The sequence below is a fragment of the Zea mays genome, chromosome 4 (genome assembly GCF_902167145.1).
Source record: "Zea mays cultivar B73 chromosome 4, Zm-B73-REFERENCE-NAM-5.0, whole genome shotgun sequence".
NCBI classification, from domain to species: domain Eukaryota; kingdom Viridiplantae; phylum Streptophyta; class Magnoliopsida; order Poales; family Poaceae; genus Zea; species Zea mays.
The window spans coordinates 236,139,937-236,160,196 of NC_050099.1; the positions used below are offsets into that span (position 1 = coordinate 236,139,937).

The window sequence follows — 20,260 nt, forward strand, 5'->3', positions numbered from 1 at the left end:
GTCTGTTTTGGGCACCAAAACAATGAGGATCAGAATTTGCCTCTTCTGGATTGTTCAGATTGAAAAGTACACAAAAAAACATACTGAGGTACCTTGACACTGCTACAGCACCACCATATTGTTTATCACCCAGCATTGAGCGCCCACGAACTCTGGACAGTGGATGCTCTGGACTACAGGAACAAAGAAATGCATTTGAGAAAAAGAAACCTTATATATGAATTCCATATTCTAAGTTGCGATGTTATATGAATTTAAGAAGGAAATGTTATATGAATTCCATATTGTTTATATATGAATTCCATATTCTAAGTTGCGATGTTATATGAGTTTAAGAAGGAAATGTCAATTGCCATACAATGCAATAGAAAAAAGAACTAAAATAACTAGCAGATAAACCTTCCATAAAATACTCAAAACAAATTTTGCACTTACATCACCTTTAGTTCTCTCCACTCATTTTAATCACTTGTTGTACTTCTAAATAAACCTTAATTCCATTTTAGGGTTTCAGACAGCAAAACTAGTTTGAAAGGCAAGTAATGACAATGGGACATTGAGGATCTGTCAGATACCATGTAGAGCCAAAGCAGTAAGTTCATCAGTCAGCTACATGTAGTGTTAGACTACCCGTCTAGGACTCTAGGGTTTGGGGTATTCCCCATGTAATTACCGTCTCACCCCTCACTGTAATGGGCCTGGCCCAGTTACTATGTCTATTAATACTACTCCCCATCCCTGGTTAGGGGTATGGGTTCAGCTTCCTACATGGTATCAAATTAGGTTTAGGTCCTCCCCAGCTACAGCCGCCAGGGGTACTCTTCCCCCTGCAGCCGCCGCCGGCCCCCTGCCGCCGGCCTCCCTCCCGCCGTCGGCCCCCTGCTGGCCGCCTGCCCTGCTCCCTTCCACTCCTCTCTCCTCTCCCCCAAGCCGCGCCGCTGCCTGGCCTTCTCCAGCGCGCCAGCTCGACCGGCGTCTCCACCTCTCCAGCCGCCAGCGGCCGGTTCCTCCTCGTCGCCGGCGCTTGTGCGCCCCCTCCCCTCCTCGCCGCCAGGCTGCCGCTTCCGCGCCCAGGGGCCGCCGCGTCGCGTCAGCTCGCGACCCCGACGACGCGCCCGTCTGCACCAGGCCGGCCTCGCCAGCGGCCCGCGACCGAGCAGCGGTCCGCACCCAGGCGCGCCACCGCTCCTGCCCAGGCGTCCGCGACCGGCCCAGGCCGCCGCACCGCCTGCCGATCCGGCGCCCCGACGCCGCCCCTCGCCTCACCGGACCTGGACGCCGCCGCCCCTACCCCCGCCGACGGCCGAGGCTCCCTCCACCTGCCGCGCAGAGGCCTGGGCGTCCGACCAGGGGCCAGCAGGGCGAGATCCGGCCAGGGGAGTGGCGTCCCACGCGAGCTCTCCTTCCCCTACCAGCCGCCGGCCACCTCCGGACGCCGATTCTTCCCCACTGCTCAGCAGCCTTATCCTCCCTGCTTCACCCGACCAGGAGCACCCGCCCGGTGGTCCCGCGCCCCTGCTGTTCCGCGCCACGCAGCGCCCCTGCAGTCCCGTGCCGTGGTCGCCCGACGCCGTGCACTCAGCCCGGCTGTCCTGTCCGCGCCTCCCTGCGCCGGCCTGCACCGGTCGCCATGAGCTTTACCTCGCTCACCGCTCTCGTGACGGTGCGTGTCCTCCTCCACGACGGCCAGCTCATCCGGGGCATGTTCGTGTCCTTCGATCCCGTCTGGAACCCTATTCTTCGGGACTGCGTCGAGGTCCACCCTCAGGCGGGCCGTCACGTGCCTGGACCGCTTGTCTTCCCACGTGCTGCGATCGCCTCCCTAGCGGTTGAGCCCGTGTCATCTCCCTCCCTTCCTAGTGCCTCTGTCGGGGCACCTTCTTTGGCCCTCTCCGCTCACCACGTACCATCGCCACTTCCACCTCCCCGGACCACCACCGATTGGGTGGTTGACTCCGGGGCCTCCTTCCACACTACCCCCACCACTACTTCGTTACTCCACTCCCATCCACCCCACCCCTCACATCCTACCTCCATCGTCGTCGGCAACGGTTCCACCCTCCCGGTCACCTCAGTAGGTACATCGGCTCTTCCAGGACCATTTTGCCTTAACGACGTCCTTGTTGCTCCCGGTCTAACTCATCCCCTCCTCTCGGTTCGTCGCTTCACTAGTGACAACCAGTGCTCTATGGAGTTCGACCCATGGGGCCTCACCATACGCCACCTTCCCACACATGCTGTGCTCGCTCGCTGTGACAGCTCCGGCCCCCTCTATTCTCTTCACTTGCCCTCCACTCCCCACACCAGAGTAGCCTCATCTCCTGTACTTACTACTACCACCACTTCACATGTTCTCGCCACTACCACCACCTCCTCCGCCATTTGGCACCGCCGCCTCGGGCACCCTGGACCTGACGTCATGTCCCAGCTTTCCGGCCACTCCGACATCTCATATACTCGGGGCTCTTCTGAGCGCCTCTGCCATGCTTGTCAGCTCGGCCGTCACTCACGTCTCCCTTTTTCCACTTCCACGTCCAGGGCTGTTCAGGCCTTTGATCTTGTCCACTGTGACCTCTGGACATCTCCTGTCCTTAGCCTCTCCGGCTACAAGTACTACCTAGTCATTCTGGATGACTACTCCCATTTCCTTTGGACTTTCCCCCTTCGGCTGAAGTCCGACACGTTTACCACCCTCACTCACTTCTTCACCTGGGTATCCACCCAGTTCCGGCGCCCGGTCCGTGCCCTGCAGTGCGACAATGGCCGCGAGTTCGACAACAACGCCTCCCGTTCTTTCTTCCTCACTCACGGCATCCAGTTGCGTCTCTCGTGTCCCTACACCTCTGCTCAGAACGGCCGGGCCGAGCGTATGATTCGCACCACCACCAACATGATCCGCTGCCTTCTCTTTCAGGCATCTCTCCCTGCCACCTATTGGGCAGAGGCCCTTCATACTGCCACGCATCTCCTCAACCGTCTTCCCTCGAAGGCGGTGAGCCACCCTACTCCTCACTTTGCCCTGTACGGCACAGCCCCTTCCTACGATCACCTGCGCGTGTTCGGCTGTGCCTGCTACCCTAACACTTCCGCTACCGCCCCTAACAAGCTTTCTCCTCGCTCCACTCGGTGCCTCTTCCTCGGCTACTCCCCTGACCACAAGGGGTATCGGTGCCTAGACCTCACCTCCCACCGCATCATCATCTCTCGTCACGTCGTCTTTGACGAAGATGTGTTTCCCCTTGCTGGCTCCACCCCACCCACCGACCTTGACTCCCTCCTCGAGTCCGATCCGATTCCTCCCCCACCTTCGGCTCCCCGTCTTGCGCCGCTACCTGCTCCTCGTGCGGCTCCCACGACCCTGCCTGCGCCACGCGCGGCCCCGTCGGTCTCCGCGACACGCGCGACCCCGTCGACCCCGCCTGCGCCACGCGCGGCTCCGTCGATCACGCCTGCGCCACGCGCGGCCCCGTCGGTCCTGCCTGCGCCACGCGCGGCCCCGTCGGTCCTGCCTGCGCCACGCGTGGCCCCGTCGACCCCGCCTGCGCCACGCGCGGCCCCGTCGACCCCGCCTGCACCACGCGCGGCCCCGTCGACCCCGCCTGCGCCACGCGCGGCCCCGTCGACTCCGGCTCGATTCGCCAACCCCGCCCTCGTCTACCATCGCCGCGGCCACACCACTACCTCGGCGCCCCCCGACCCGGGTCCGTCGACGAGCGCGGCCCGATTCGCCGACCCCGCCGTCGTCTATCACCGCCGTGAGCCGGCCCCACCAGCCGCTCCCGACGTTCCGGCGGCTCACTCCGAGCCGGCCGTATACCACCCGGTCGCCATCCATCGCGACCCCGGGCACGTCCACCCGATGGTGACTCGGCGCGCTGCTGGCGTTCTCCGACCCGTCGACCGGCTGATCCTGGCCGCTGATACGTCCAGCACTCCACCCGGCGCTTCCCCGGTGCCCTCTTCCGTTCGCACTGCCCTCGCCGACCCACATTGGCGTCGTGCTATGGAGGAGGAGTACGCGGCCCTCTTGGCCAACCACACCTGGGACCTGGTGCCGTGTCCACCAGGCACCAACGTGGTCACCGGCAAGTGGCTATTTCGCCACAAGCTGACCTCGGATGGCTCCCTCGACCGCTACAAGGCCCGTTGGGTCCTTCGGGGTTTCACACAGCGCCCCGGAGTGGACTACGACGAGACCTTCAGCCCCGTCGTCAAGTTCGCCACTGTTCGCGCCGTCCTCTCCCTCGCCCTCTCCCGCGACTGGGCGATCCATCAGCTCGATGTCAAGAATGCCTTCCTGCATGGCACTCTGACGGAGACTGTCTACTGCAGCCAGCCCACCGGCTTCGTCGACGCTGACCGTCCGGATCTGGTCTGCCGGCTGAACCGGTCCCTGTACGGCCTCAAGCAGGCGCCACGGGCATGGTACAGTCGCTTCGCCTCCTACCTGGCCTCCATCGGCTTCGTCGAGGCCAAGTCGGACACGTCCCTGTTCATCTACCGGCGCGGCGACGACACCGTCTACCTCCTGCTCTACGTCGACGACATTGTGCTCACGGCATCGACCGCCGATCTTCTACACCGCACGATCGTCGCCCTTCAGCGGGAGTTCGCGATGAAGGACCTGGGGCCCCTACACCACTTCCTCGGCATCACCGCCGAGCGCCGGTCCCAGGGTCTCTTCCTCCACCAGCGCCAGTACGCCATCGACATCCTGGAGCGGGCTGGCATGTCTGACTGCAAGCCCTGCTCCACGCCTGTCGACACTCAGGCCAAGCTCTCTGAGGACGATGGGCCTCCGGTCGCCGACGCGACGTCCTACCGGAGCCTCACCGGCGCGCTCCAGTACCTCACCTTCTCCAGGCCCGACATCGCATACGCCGTCCAGCAGGTGTGCCTGCATATGCACACTCCGCGGGAGCCCCATCTCACTGCGCTCAAGCGGATTCTGCGCTACCTCCGCGGCTCCCTCGACTACGGCCTCCTTCTCCGACCATCACCAACGTCAGAGCTCGTGGTCTACACCGACGCTGACTGGGCTGGCTGTCCCGACACGCGCCGGTCCACCTCCGGTTACGCCGTGTTCCTGGGCGCCAACCTCGTCTCTTGGGCCGCCAAGCGTCAGCCCGTCGTCTCTCGCTCCAGCGCTGAGGCCGAGTACCGTGCCGTGGCCAACGGCGTGGCAGAGGCCTCCTGGCTGCGCCAGCTCCTCCACGAGCTCCACAGTCCCCTCCAGCGCGCCACCCTCGTCTACTGCGACAACGTCAGCGCAGTCTACCTCTCCACCAACCCCGTGCAGCATCAGCGCACAAAGCATGTGGAGATCGACCTGCACTTCGTCCGCGAACGTGTCGCTGCCGGTGACGTTCGGGTTCTCAGCGTCCCCACCACGCTGCAGTTCGCCGACATCTTCACCAAGGGACTACCGTCGAGTGTATTCTTAGACTTTCGTTCCAGTCTCAACATCTGTACAGGATAGAGTTGTGACTGCGGGGGGGTGTTAGACTACCCGTCTAGGACTCTAGGGTTTGGGGTATTCCCCATGTAATTACCGTCTCACCCCTCACTGTAATGGGCCTGGCCCAGTTACTATGTCTATTAATACTACTCCCCATCCCTGGTTAGGGGTATGGGTTCAGCTTCCTACATGTAGCAATAATTCAACTGCTTTCCATCCAAACGGTAAGGAGAGATAAAACAAACAAAAATTACCCACAATTTGCCCAGTTTTAAAGCAGAGGAACTAAAACAAAGCTAGGATGCAAAGGACTGAAAGTACACTTATAAAAAAAGGACAGCTATCGGTGCATGTGCTCCCACTTGCGTGGGTCCGGGGAAGGGTTGGACCAATTTGGGTATACAGTACACAGTCTTTCCCAGCATTTGCAAGAAGCTTTCCACGACTCAACCCGTGTCCCAGTCAAAAGGCAGCAGCTTTACCACTGCACCAAGGCTCCCCTTCACTGAAAGTGCACTTATAACATCCCAATAGCTTAGATCTCCCTTTCACAGAAGAGGAAGTTTGGGACACAGTCAGGAATTTGCCTGCTGACAAGGCCCCGGGCCTGATAGATTCACTGGAAGATTTTATAAAGTTCGCTGGAATATTATCAAAGGAGATGTGTTAACTGCAATAATGGCTGTTGGGAACAGAAACTTCATAAATCTGGACAGACTTTACTCATCTTACATTACCTTGATTCCTAAAGTGAAGGGGGCTGATCAGATCGAGGATTTCAGACCAATTAGTCTGGTTCATAGCTTTGCCAAGTTAATCACTAAAGTTCTGGCCAACAGGTTAGCAAAAAGATTGAATGAATTGGTCTCCCCTAACCAGAGTGCTTTCATTAAAGGCAGGTTTATTCAAGATAACTTCATGCTTGTCCAACAAACTGCAAGGTTGTTGCACTCTCAGAACATGGCCAGACTGCTTTTCAAATTAGACATAACAAAAGCATTTGATTCTATTACATGGTCCTTCCTGATTGAAGTAACGTGACATATGGGTTTTGGGCAGAATTGGAGAGACATTATTTGTGGACTCCTAGGCTCCTCTTCTACCATAGTTCTTTTAAATGGCAGCCCTGGCAGGAAGATTCTGCATAGAAGAGGCCTCAGGCAGGGAGACCCTCTATCCCCATTGCTCTTCATTCTTGCTATGGATGTGCTGAGTTGTTTTTTTTCAAAGGCTGAAGAGACTGGTCTGCTGCAACAGCTTTGCTCTAGAAGGAGGCTTCATAGGTTATCCATATATGCTGATGATGTAGCCATATTTTTGCACCCCACCCAATCTGACATTTCATCTACCCTCAATATCTTAAACCTGTTTGGGAATGCCTCTGGGCTCCATAATAATGCTCAAAAATCCAACAGCTATCCAATCAGATGTTCTGAGGAAGCTATTCAGGCAGTCCAAAACATTTTACCTTGTGAGCTTGCTTCCTTTCCTTGCAAGTATTTGGGCCTCCCTCTTTCCTTGCACAAACTTTCCAAGCATCAGTTCTGGCCTTTGATTGATAAAATTGCTGACAGACTTCCTTGCATAAATAGGGCAGGAAGAAGAATCCTGGTCCAGTGAAAGGGAAATGGCCTTAACCATTTCCTAAAATCGATTTTGGTGTTTGACGACCATCACAAACCTTATGGACTAACTAGTTTGCCTAGTTGATGTTTTCTCAGGTGCATAAAGTTCACATACACATAAGGAAAATAACCCTTGGGGGAATTCTAGAAGTATAGAGCAAAACAGACTTGCACCAGCCTGTGGCGCACCGGACAGTCCGGTGTGCACCGGACAGTGTCCGGTGCCTAGGCTGGCGCGCCCAGCGAACTGGCCGCTCTCGGGAATTCGCAGCGCTCCTCCGCTAAAAATCACCGGACTGTCCGGTGCGCCCACGAGCAACGGTCGACTTCGCCAACGGTCGACTGCGGACGACTGCACCGCAGTCTAAAGCGTCAGGAGGTCAGAGACAGTCTACGATGTCAGGTCGCACCGGACTATCCGGTGCACCAAAAGGACGGACGGCTTCAACAGTCAACAGCTCCAAACCCCAACGATCGGCTGACGTGGCATGCACCGGACAATGAACAGTGCAGTGTCTGGTGCGCCACCGGACTGTTGTGTCCGTCGACAGAGAACTCAGCCAACGGCTAGAATAGTGGTTGGGGCTATAAATACCCCCCAACCACCACCATTCAAGTCATCCAAGCATCCCACTCTCTACATTCAATGCAAGAGCAAAGAATACAATCCAAAGACACATTCATCCAAAGACACATTCAAAGCCTCCAATCCTCTCTAAGTGCCATAATCAAGTCAAATGATCTAAAGTGTTTAGTAACTTGAGAGAGGGTGATTTGTGTTCCATTTGTTGCTCTTGTTGCTTGGTTGCTTTCTTCTTCTCCTTCTAAACTTTCTAAGTGATTTGTAAAGCAAGCAAGAGACACCTAATTGTGTGGTGATCCTTGCGGGGTCTTTGTGACCCATGTGATTAAGAAGCAATCAATCGGTCTAGGTGACCGATTGAGAGAGGGATAGGGTTGAAATAGACCCGGCCTTTGTGGCCTCCTCAACGGGGAGTAGGTTCTTTGGAACCAAACCTTGGGAAACAAATCGTTGTGTCCATTTGTGTTGATCTTCACCATTTGATTTGTTTCTTCCCTCTCCCTTCTCACTAAACGTTCTCTTGCTCACATTGTTTTGAGTTAGCTCCCAAAGTTATCCACATTGATTGAGCAACTCATAGCAAGAAGAACTAACTTCCGCACTCCGTATTTACTATTATTTATTTCTAATCCTAATCATGAGTGAAGTGCGTGTTCAAAGTTTATAATTTTCAGGTTTCGCCTATTCACCCCCCCCCCCCTCTAGGCAGCTTTCATCCAGCATGTGCTAACTGGGATGTCGGTATACACTGATATGGCTATTGACTTTCCCAAATGGGACATTGATGAAATTGATAAGATAAGTAAGGGTTTCTTATGGAGAGGAAGAGAGGAAGCAAGGGGAGATCATTGCCTAGTTGCTTGGAAAAAAGTTTGCAGGCCACAGGACTTGGGGGTCTAGGAGCTTTGCTGGGCTCTCAGAATGAGATGGTTATGGCTGAAAAAGACTGACCCTACCAGACCTTGGAGTGATCTTCCTATTCAAGTTCCTAGTAAGGCCAGGTCTTTCTTTTCTGTCGTGTTGATCACTGAGGTTGGGAATGGTTCTAATACTCTTTTTTGGACTGATAAGTGGATTAATGCGAAGAGAGTTTCTGATATAGCCCCAAGGTTATTCAGTTTAATTCCAAAGAGAATTGCTGCTAAAAGAACTGGTCAGGATGCTCTGCCTAATAGAAGGTGGATTGCTGACATTAGAGGGGCCTTGAGTGTGGGTGCTCTAATTGACTATCTTCACTTCTAGAACTCTCTTTCTGGTATAGTGCTGCAACCAAACAATGAGAACCACTATATTTTTTCTGCTGCCCCTGATGGTAATTATTCTGCATGCTCAGCTTACAAAGGCCTATTTACTGGTTCAATTCCTTTTGATAATCATAAAAGAATATGGAAGTCTTGGGCTCCACCCAAATGCAAATTCTTTTTATAGCTGGTGGCGCACGATAGATGTTGGACTGCTGACAGATTGGAGAGAAGAGGCCTGAATCACCCTCCCAGGTGTCCTCTATGTGATCAAGAGCCAGAGACCATTAACCACTTGCTGGTTTTTTGTGTCTTTTCTAGGGTGGGCTCAGTCCTCCACAGGCTAGAAATGGCTCAGGATGTTAGAGTGCTCAACCAGGCTGAGGTATGACTCAAAAAACCGACTTAAAAAGCAAGCCTTACTGTTATCCTCTTTCAAGCACACCATGGCAAGGCTAAGATCTAGAATTTCCTGGCTAAAGGAGGGGGATGCTAATACAAAATTGTTTCACCTTCATGCTCGACATCGCAAGAGGAAGAATTTTGTGTACAAGCTGGTGGATGGGGATCATACCCTAACCAGCCATGATGAAAAGGCTGTCTGTGTGGACTCTTTCACACCAACCTCATTGGAAAATTTGTTGATCGAGATAGGGTGATTGATCTCGAAGCCCTTGGGTTGCCTACTTTTGAGCTGTCTGAGCTTGATGCCCCCTTTTCTAAACAAGAAGTTGAGGATATCATCAAAAGCCTCCCTGCAGATAAGGCCCCTGGGCCTGATGGTTTTACTGGTCGTCTCTACAAAGTTTGTTGGCCTATTATAAAAGCTGGTATGATGGCTGCAGTCTCGTCTGCTTGGGGCAGGAAATTTGAAAATTTTGGGCGCCTTAATTCAGCCTATATCATCATGATTCCAAAGAAGGATGGGGCTGAAATGGTGAAGGACTTCAGGCCTATCAGCCTTGTGCATAGCTTCGCTAAGTTGATCACAAAAATCCTAGCCAATAGGTTGGCTAGAAGACTTAATGAGATGGTCTCTCCTAATCAGAGTGTGTTCATTAAAGGTAGATTCATCCAGGACAATTTTATGTTGGTACAACAAACCTCAAGATTCCTTCACAAGAAGAATAAGGCTACTTTGCTCTTCAAATTGGATATTACTAAGGCATTCGACTCTGTTTCATGGCCTTTTTTAGTTGAAGTAATGAGGCAGCTAGGCTTTGGGCAGATTTGGAGGGGTATTATATGTGGTTTGTTGGCCTCTTCCTCTACTCAAGTGATGTTGAATGGATTCCCAGGAAAGCACATCATTCACCGGAGAGGGCTTCGTCAAGGGGATCCCCTATCTCCTTTATTGTTTATTCTTGCCATGGATGTCCTAGTCTATATGTTTTCCAAGGCAGAGGAGGCGGGTTTACTCCAACAATTATCCAACAGGAGAAAGCTCCATCGGATCTCCTTATATGCTGATGATGTAGCCCTTTTTGTTCACCCAGCAGCAGCAGATTTATCTATCACTCTTAGCATTCTTCAGCTTTTTGGAGATGCCTCTGGGCTGCACAATAATGCCCATAAATCTAATGCAATTCCTATCAGATGCTCAGAGGAGGACATGATGGAGGCCCAAAGCTTGCTGCCCTGTGAAATATCTTCGTTCCCTTGGCGTTATTTGGGTCTTCCTCTTTCCTTGCACAAGTTATCCAGGCAGCAGTTCCAGCCTTCTATTAATAGAATTGCTAACCAGATTTCAAGTTGGAAGGCAGACTTATTGACAAAGGCAGGGAGAAGAGTCCAAGTTCAGCATGTCCTTACCAGCATGACTGTTTATATGGCAATGGCAGTGGATATCCCACAATGGGGCTCAGATGCCATTGACAAAATAAGGAAAGGTCTTCTTTGGCGAGATCGAAAAGAGGTGAAAGGTGGGCACTGCCTTGTGGCATGGGGAAAGGTTTGCCGCCCCCTTCAGCTTAGAGGGTTGGGTATCTCCAGTTTAACAGAGCTCTGTTGGGCCCTTCTAATGAGATGGCTCTGGCTGTCTAAAACCGACATCTCCAGGCCCTTGTTTAGTCTCCCAATTAAAATTCCAAAAAAGGCCACATCCTTCTTTAATGAGGTTGTGCTCACTGAAGTTGGAGATGGGGTCAATACCAAATTCTGGAAAGACAAATGATTACACGGTAGAATAATTGCAGACCTGGGTCCTAGACTCCTTGCTACAATTCCTAAGCGGATTGTGAACAGTAGGACCAGTGATTTCAAGTCGTCCGATTAGTCGCGACTAATCGGCCTGGTCGGTCTGTTATGCCCGACTAGGGGTTCCAACTCGACTAGGAGTTATGGTCGTCCGGTCGTCCGGTCGTCCGCCTAACCGTCGCCTAATCGTGACTAATCGGGCGACCAGGCACTGCGCAAGACCAGGAGTGATCTCATGACTAGGCTGCAGGGTGCTAATGGGCTAGCAGCCAGTGGCCCATTAGGGTTTTTTCACGTGCCTGTTCTTTCACGCGCCCATAAGAGACTTAACCGCCCGTTGCCGCGCTGCCTCCTGTCGTCGCTTGGTTCCTCGCGACACCGCCGCCTCCTCACTGGTCGGGCCAGACCTCGACGCCGGCTACCCCTCCTCTGCCCTGAGCAGCCCCTCCTCTTCTCCTTTTCATCTGCCGCCGGTTGCCCCTCCTCTGCCTGCTCCAGTTCTATAGCTCGAGTCCAGAACTCCAAATCACCTATGGGCGACGGCTGCTCCAGATCATCGGCGGGCGGCGGCTGCTCTAGATCATAGGCGTCTACAACACCAGTGACGAGTTGAGCTCATCATCTCAAGGTTCCCCCTTCTCTGTAGTTCTGTTCTGTGATTTTGTCTGTCTCTGTAGCTTACCTCTGTCGGTGCCAGTGTCGAACTAATGATTGTTGCTGCTCTAATCCTTATGTCAAGGACTGAGTACCCTTGACTCGCCGGACCGCTGCTACGCAGCTCGTAGCCGTCGGTCGTCTTCTCCGGTGGGGAGTATGCCTCCCAACCGCAGGCTTAACAGAGGTAGAAAGGTGAGAGACAACTGATTATTGCTTGCTTTCAAAGGTCCGGTTACAATCAATTTATAAGGCCAGCAGCCAGCGCAAATGGAGAAGCTCTCCTTGATTATAGAACCTGCCCAAAACTTAGTTTCCTTCCTAGGCCTTTCCTTTCTAGCCCTTTCCTTCCTAGCCGCCAATCACTGGCACCCTTTCCTGTTCTGCGCCAATCACCGGCGCCCTTTCCTGTTCTGCGTGATCCCCCTGATCTGCGCGATCTCCTGCTGCACGGTTGGCGCGTTCCTCAGCGCGACGAATGTCCCGCGCACGCCTCCCCCTACGGATATACGGTTGACCGTACATGACATCTCTCCCGGCCCTCGAAGGCTAGCTCGTCTTCGAGCTGAAAGTTGGGAAAGCGGGCGCGGAAGTCGTTGAGGTCCTCCCACGTCGCGGACACAGACTGCTCATCTTGCCACTGGACCAACACTTGATGAACGCCACGGGCCAACCGACCAGCAAGGATGCGACCAGGGGCGGACACTACCGCGCCATTGAGAGTCGCTGGAAGCACTGGTGGCTCTGCGGGCGATGTGCCCACCAATTTCTTGAGGACACCAACGTGGAAGACGTCATGGAGCCTGGCGCCCTCCGGAAGCTGTAGTCGCACCGCTGCCTCGTTGATGACTTCCTGGACGCGGTAGGGGCCGACGTAGCGAGGCTTTAGCTTCCCAGTAGGCGTTCGTGACAGCAATGCTGCCGACCGTTGACGGAGGCGGAGGAACGTCCAGTCGCCCACTTGGTAGACCACCTTTCGATGGTGCTGGTCGTAGGCACGTTTCTGGGACTCCTGGGCCTGCTGTAGCCGATAGCGGACGTCGTCGAAGAAGGCGGAGCGTTCCTCCATCTCTTGCGCCACTGCTGCCACCCGCGTCTCATCGGGTTCATAGGAGCGGATGGATGGGGGGTCACGGTCGTACACCACCCTGAACAGCGTCGCGTGGAGTGAAGATTGGTAGGCGGTGTTGTAAATATACTCTGCCCAGGGAAGCCACCGAAGCCACTGCCGGGGCCGATCGCTGGTGAAGCATCGAAGGTACATGGCAATGACGCGGTTGGCGGCCTCTGACTGGCAGTCTGTCTGTGGGTGGAAGGCGGAGGACATGTACAGCTTCGAGCCGGTGAGCGTCATCATCTCTTTCCAGAATGACGAAGTGAAGACCGGGTCGCGGTCCGAGACGATGGACTGTGGCACACCATGAAGGCGAACCACCTCAGCGAAGAAAGCTTGCGCCACCGATTTCGCCATGTAGGGGTGCGCCAGTGGGATGAAGTGGCAGTATTTGCTGAAGCGGTCGACGACGGTGAGGATTACTGTTTTGCCGTGCACCCGAGGCAGCGCCTCGATGAAGTCGAAGCCAATGTCTGACCACACGCCGAAGGGAATCGGAAGAGGATGTAGGAGGCCAGCTAGACGTAGGTGGTCTGACTTGTATCTCTGGCACGTGCTGCAGGCCTGGACGAACTCCTGCACAATATGACGCATGGCCTAAAAATGGAAGTCGCGCCTAAGTCGATGCAGGGTGCGGTGGACGCCCTCATGGCCATCATTGTGTACCGCGGCCACGATCTCCTGCAGAAGGGGTGAGTCGGCTGGTATGTAGAGGCGACCCTCCATGGCGACATGCCGCCCACAATGGACCAGGGCGCCTTGCGCGTACCTGTGCTGATCTCATCGTAGATGGCGACGAGGGTTGGGTCGGTGGCTTGGGCCTGCCGTAGACGCTCGATGAAGTCGAAGCGGGGTGCTGTTACAGCCAGCACCTCACCCTCCTCGGTGTCCCATCTGGACAGGGCGTCGGCGACGGTGTTCGTGGCGCCGGAGCGGTACTCAACCTCGAAGTTGAAGCCCAAGAGCTTGCCAACCCAGTGATGTTGAGGTATCGTGGCGAGCCGTTAGTCGAGGAGGTACTTGAGGCTGAAGTGGTCAGTCCTGACGATGAAGTGGCGCCCCACAAATAGGGCCGCCAGTGCCTGACCGCCTGGACCAAGCCGATGAGCTCGCGCTCGTAGGCTGCGAGCGCCCGATGTCTGGGCGCGACCGACCGGCTGAAGGCCACTGGGTGTCCTTCCTGGACAAGTACAGCGCCAAACCCGGACGATGACGCGTCGCACTCGACAACGAATAGCTTGGCGAAGTCCGGCATGGCAAGGACGGGGGCAGACGAGATGGCCGCCTTGAGTGCCGTGAAGGCGACCTTCGTCGCGTCATCCCAGACGAAGCCGTCCTTCTTGAGGAGGGTCGTGAGGGGGGCAGCCATCGTGCCATAGTTATTCACGAATCGGCGGTAGTATGCTGCGAGGCCTAGGAAGCCCCGTACGGCCCGGACGGAGCGAGGCGGTGGCCAATCGTAAATGGCCGCTACCTTGGCCGGGTCCATGGCCACGCCTGCCGTTGAGATGATGTGGCCGAGGTAGGCGACGGAGGGCACACCAAAGGAGCACTTAGAGCGCTTGACGAAGAGCTGGTGGCGGCGCAGCTCATCAAGGACCGCCCGAAGGTGGCGGAGATGATCTGCCCATGTCTTGTTGTAAATTAGAATATCATCAAAAAATACCAGCACGAATCGGCGTAGGAACGGCCGGAGCACGTCGTTCATTAGAGAGTGGAACATGGCGGGGGCGTTGCAGAGCCCGAACACCATCACCAGGAACTCGTACAAGCCGTCGTGGGTGTGGAACGCAGTCTTGTGTACATCTTCCGGCCGCATGCGCTCCTGGTGATATCCCGACCTGAGATCAAGCTTGGTGAAGAACTTGGCGCCGTGGAGCTCGTCGAGGAGTTCCTCCACCACCGGAATCGGAAACGCGTCCTTGACGGTGAGGGCGTTCAAGGCTCGGTAGTCGACGCAGAAGCGCCATGATCCATCGGGCTTCTTGACCAAGAGGATAGGCGACGAGAACGGGGAGTCACTGCGACGCACAATCCCCTGGTCAATCATGGCCGCACTCTGCCGCTCCAGCTCATCCTTGTGGGCCGCCGGGTACCGGTAGGGGCGAACGGCCACCGGTTGCGCGTCCGGTTTAAGGAGAATGCGATGATCGTGGGCCCGCTTAGGAGGCAAGCCCGTAGGAGCCGCGAAGACCTCCACAAACGCGTCCAGGAGAGCCTCCAGTAGCGCGTCGCCTGCGGTCGTGGTGCGCACCGCCGGCCCTTTGTTGCCTGGAGCGCCTGCCCAGGTGGTGGAGCGTCCCCTTCGTTGGAACGTCATGCGGCGAGCAGCGAGGTCCCACATAATTGGTCCCAGTGCGCCGAGCCAGCGGGTGCCGAGGACGACATCGTGCCCGGCCAAGGGCATCACGAAGAGATCGGCCAAGAAGGCTTCCCCGTCGACGTGGAGTGGCGCGTAGCGAACGACGCCGGCGCAGGTGATCCGCTCGCCATTGGCCACCATTGTCGTGAGGCGTGGTCGACGTTGGATGGGAAGGCCAGAGCGATGTGCCGCTGTTGCGGAGATGAAGTTGTGGGTACTGCCCGAGTCTAGCAGTGCGACCAGAGACACCGGGCCGAGGGTGACGGCGATCTGCATCGTGTCGACTGTTGCGACCCCGGCCACCGCCTGCAAGGAGAAACAGGGTGCATCTGTCCCGACTGTCTCTGCCGTGTCTGTTGCATCATCGATCTCCACGTCGTCGATGAAGAAAATCCGCCTGCAGAAACGGTTGTGGCCACGGGTATACTTCTCATTACAGTTAAAGCAGAGGCTCTGGCGTCGCCGATCCGCCATTTCCTCCGTCGACAACCGTCTGTTGTTGCCTTCGTCGCGACCCTGAGGTGCGCCCAACGGCGGCGCGAGGAGAGCAAGTTGCTGCTGGGGCGCCGGAAGCGCCTACTTTGGTGCCGGTAGTAGGCCTCACGATGCTAGCCAAGCCGGAGCCGGAGGCTGTCGATCGAGTTCCATTAACTCAACCTGCCGCGCCAGACTCATGGCGGCCACCAGCGTCTCCGGGTTGTGGATCCGCACCGCGTGACTGAGCGGCGGCAGGAGCCCCCCGGTGAAGAGTTGGACGCGCTGGGACTCGTCCAGCCTTCCCGCTCGTGAGAGCAGCTCCTGGAACCGATTGGAGTAGTCCTCAACAGATCCGGTGCGGCGCCACTCGGCAAGTTCGAACAACGGCGCCGACCAAAGAGCCGGGCCGAACCGTAGATGGAGCAACTCCTTGAAGCGACCCCACGGAGGAGTCCCTTCGTCGTCCTGGAGTTGGATGAACCAATGGTGTGCGATGCCCTCGAGATTATATGAGGCCATCCACACCCTTTCTTCCCCCATGGTACGTTGCTGGCGTAAGTATGATTCACACCTGTTCACGAAGAGGAGAGGATCTGACTTGCCATCGTACTGTGGGAAGTCCAATTTCTAGAACCTCGGTGGACGATCAAGGTCGTGGGGAGCGTCGGTGCGACCGCCGCTGGACGACGATGCGTCAGACTTCTCCTTCAGCCCGGCTATGTCGGCCTGCGTGTCCTTCATCATCTGGATCACGTCGGCGAGGGTGGGCTCGGACATGGTGGTGGCTGCAGGTAGCGAAGTGGGCGATGGTGGAGCGGTTGCTAGCTGGTGCGCGTTGGAGGGCACGGTGGGTCGAGAGTGGTCAGGAGAGGTGCGCCTGACTCGGGATACCAAGCTGTCAAGGACTGAGTACCCTTGACTCGCCAGACCGCGGCTACGCAGCTCGTAGTCGTCGGCCGTCTTCTCCGATGGGGAGTATGCCTCCCATCCGCAGGCTTAACAGAGGTAGAAAGGTGAGAGACAACTGATTATTGCTTGCTTTCAAAGGTTCGGCTACCATCAATTTATAAGGCCAGCGGCCAGCGCAAATGGAGAAGCTCTCCTTGATTATAGAACCTGCCCAAAACTTAGTTTCCTTCCTAGGCCTTTCCTTCCTAGCCACCAATCACTCCTAGCCCTTTCCTTCCTAGCCGCCAATCACTGGCGCCCTTTCCTGTTCTGCGCCAATCACTGGCGCCCTTTCCTGTTCAGCGCGATCCCCCTGATCTGTGCCATCTCCTGCTGCGCGGTTGGCGCGTCCCTCAGCGCGGCAAATGTCCCGCGCGCGCCTCCCCCTACGGATATACGGTTGACCGTACATGACATCCTAAGTGATCGGCTAATCGCCCTGGTCATCGCCTAATTGTGACTAGTCGTCTGGTCGGTCACAGGGTTTGACCAGGCGACTTGAAATCATTGAGCAGGACTGTGTGTGAAGCCTTGACTAACAGGAATTAGATTGCTGACATAAAAGGGGCTCTCTCAGTTGGTGTGCTGATTGATTACCTTCAGCTATGGGAGATGCTTTCAGCCATTGAGCTGCAGCTTGGAATTGAAGACAGACATATATTCAGTATTGCTCCAGATGGAAAGTACTCTGCAAAATCTGCTTATAATGGGTCGTTCATGGGTTCAGTTTCTTTTGAGCACTACACAAGGGTTTGGAAAATTGGGCTCCACCAAAGTGTCGCTTTTTCATTTGGCTGGCTGCGAATAATAGATGTTGGACAGCCGATCGATTAGCTAAAAGAGGCCTAAACCACCCTGAGAAATGTCTTCTGTGACCAATCTGAAGAAACTCTAGATCATCTTCTGGTGGCTTGCTCCTTCTCGTGAACCTTTTGGTATCAGCTTTTTCGGAAATTGGGGCTGCACTCCTTGCCCCCCAGTCGGCTGTCACGTCCTTCCTATGTTGGTGGGAGGCAATTTCAGATGTGGTTTCAGGTCTTACCAGAAAAGGTCTTGACTCCCTTATCATCCTGGGTGTTTGGACTATTTGGAATCATCGGAACATATGTGTCTTTGATGGATTGTCTCCATGCCTCACCTCTATCCTTGCTTTGGCAGATGAGGAGAGAAGTCGTTGGGAAACAGCTAGGGCGAAAGGCCTATGTTCTCTGGCTGCCTCTCCAGCTGCTCCCTAGGGTGGTGTGTTGGTTTTCATATGATGAATACTTTTTTGTATGCTATCTTCTGGCCCCCATAAGAAGGCCTTCTGATGTATGTTCTATTTTAGACTTTTTTATTCTATCTTCTTAATATATAAAGGGGCGCAGTTCTCCTGCGCGTTTTCGAGAAAAAAACATCCTTCGAAAGTTTGAAATTCACATCCTATCTCCTACCCAGAGTGACACATGCATGTTGTGGTGGAAAAGAGTCTCTACCATGGTGTCCGGTTTGACTAGGAAAGGTTTGGACTCATTGCTTATTCTGGGGGCTTGGATGATTTGGAAACTCATAAATAGAGTGGTGTTTGATGGAGTGACACCAAGTTTCTCCCTGCTGCTAGAATTTGTTCATGCGGAAAGGGAGAAATGGCAAGCTGCTGGAGCAAGGGGCCTTTCTTTTTTAGCTGGCTCTAGTACTGCTATTGGAGGATTGTAGTTGTTTTAGTTGTGTGTTTATGGATCGTTTTATGTATGCGTGTGTCTGGCCTCCGTAAGGAGTGCTTTGTATTGGTGTCCTCTTGGGCCCCCCATCCTTTCTTTCTTAATATAATGGGGCACAGTTCTCCTGCGCTTTTCGAGAAAAAAAGAGATATTGAAGTTGTGTAGTTTATGTCATAACAACCCACTGGTATTAGAAGTGTTTCTTGAAATTTGAAACTCCAAAATATCTGATTAGTAATTTTTATATAGTGCCCCCATCTAGTTAAGATAGATCCACCTTGAACGCATGCAATCAAACTAATTAAAAGTACGCCTACATCTGTACAAATACGATTGGATCAATCATATGAAATCATCAGCAGGTTTGCCTCCAAATACTTCTGTTATAAGTTATCATGTTTTAATAACAAAATTACAATTAAAGTGATGACACATATGAAGACACAATTTTCATGCGGACAATTTAATGAGTACTAATCACCAAAGTTTGAGTTGTATGCATACGGTTGGTGTCAGAAACAAATCACGTCTGTGGCTCCATTTATGTGTTCTTTACTAGATCCTTTGTATTTGTTTTTTATGGAATTTTGGTAGGATTATGGAACTTGCCACCTAGGGATGCAGCCTCAGCTGACCTAGGCCTAGATCCACCACTGCCTCAGTGATTAGAGTTACGCAGTAGGAGACTATGTGTTGTGGCAGCCTGGCAGAAAAGAATCCAAGGCAAACTAAAACTAGAAATATTATTGACGCTTTTTTGTCCATTCAATGGCAATTACTAGTAAGATATACGATATAAAAAAGAGAACCTTGAGCTTGCAGTTCTTTGATGTTCATCCACAACTTTATCGCGGCTGCGACCACAGAAGGCATTTGCAACATTCGGCTCACTATGAGATGAACTGGTAAAAAAATCTAAATGAGTAATTTTGCAGCTAAGTGTACAATGAGAAAACCCAGTAAACATGGAAACAAAAAACCACTGAACAAGCTTGATTATATGGCTTACCAACTCATTTTACCCTCCATAGAATTTGTCGATTTGAGCATGATGTTTCTTAGTGAGAGGACTTTGAAGGATCTATTGCCATCATCTTGCTCTTGCCTGAAAAAGGCAGGGGTCGGCTACAGTGCTCACCACAGACCAATAAATCATAGCAAGGAATTTCAATGTAACCACAATTTAATTGCAGCCTGAAACATTTGGTTTGCTTTTATTAATGAATTTGTCACAGGTCCAAACATGCCCTGCAGTGGTGGGCCCAGTGCATCACAGAGGAGGGCCAGGGCCAGCCTAGCCCCGGATGAGATAATAACAGGGGTGGCAGCCTCCCCTGGCCGACCAGCCCCTCCTCCCAAGGAATTTGTCTGTGTCAAACTAGTGTTTGAATAAAATAGGAAATTCATATTAGGAAAGATAAAGTTTGTAGGAAATGGAGGGTCCAGATCTATAAGGACTTTAGGGGAGGTGCAGCTTTCTCAGGAGGAAGACCGCCATGTTTGGAGACATGAGGCATCAGGGTTGTTCTCCTCTAAATCCTGCTACAAAGTCCTTTTCTTAGGCTCTACTGTTTTTGAGCCTTGGAAGAGATTATGGAAGACCTGGGCTCCTCCTAAATGCAAGTTCTTCCTTTGGTTGGCAATAAGGAATAAATTACAGTTGAGGAGAATGCCACACCCAGATGTTTGCCCAATGTGTGATCAAGCCCAAGAGACAATTCAGCACCTCCTTACTGCGTGCATTTTTGCCCGGCAATTTTGGCATACAATTCTTGCTGCTATTGGCTTGGGGCATCTCACTCCGACTGCTGATGAGGAGAATTTTGCAGACTGGTGGGGAAAGGTGAGCCTTAGGGTTATCAAGACCAGGAAAAAAGGACTTAACTCTCTGATCATCCTGGG

At 53.8% G+C, this 20,260-nt stretch overlaps 1 protein-coding gene across 6 annotated transcripts in view; it reads right to left on the reverse strand.

Moving 5' to 3' along the window:
• The window catches only part of LOC100286329 (ATP binding protein), a 59,333-nt gene that overhangs the window by 16,390 nt on the left and 22,683 nt on the right, over window positions 1-20,260 (reverse strand). For 4 of the 6 annotated variants that reach the window (NM_001159216.1, XM_008679198.4, XM_008679197.4 and 1 more), the window contains 3 exons: window positions 19,368-19,463; window positions 19,168-19,260; window positions 93-173 (listed from right to left, as the gene is read on the reverse strand). In NM_001159216.1, coding sequence (NP_001152688.1) covers window positions 93-173; window positions 19,168-19,260; window positions 19,368-19,463 — 270 coding nt within the window. The remainder of the gene's footprint in view (window positions 1-92; window positions 174-19,167; window positions 19,261-19,367; window positions 19,464-20,260) is intronic. The other 2 variants (XM_008679199.4, XM_035966973.1) reach the window with 1 other exon arrangement.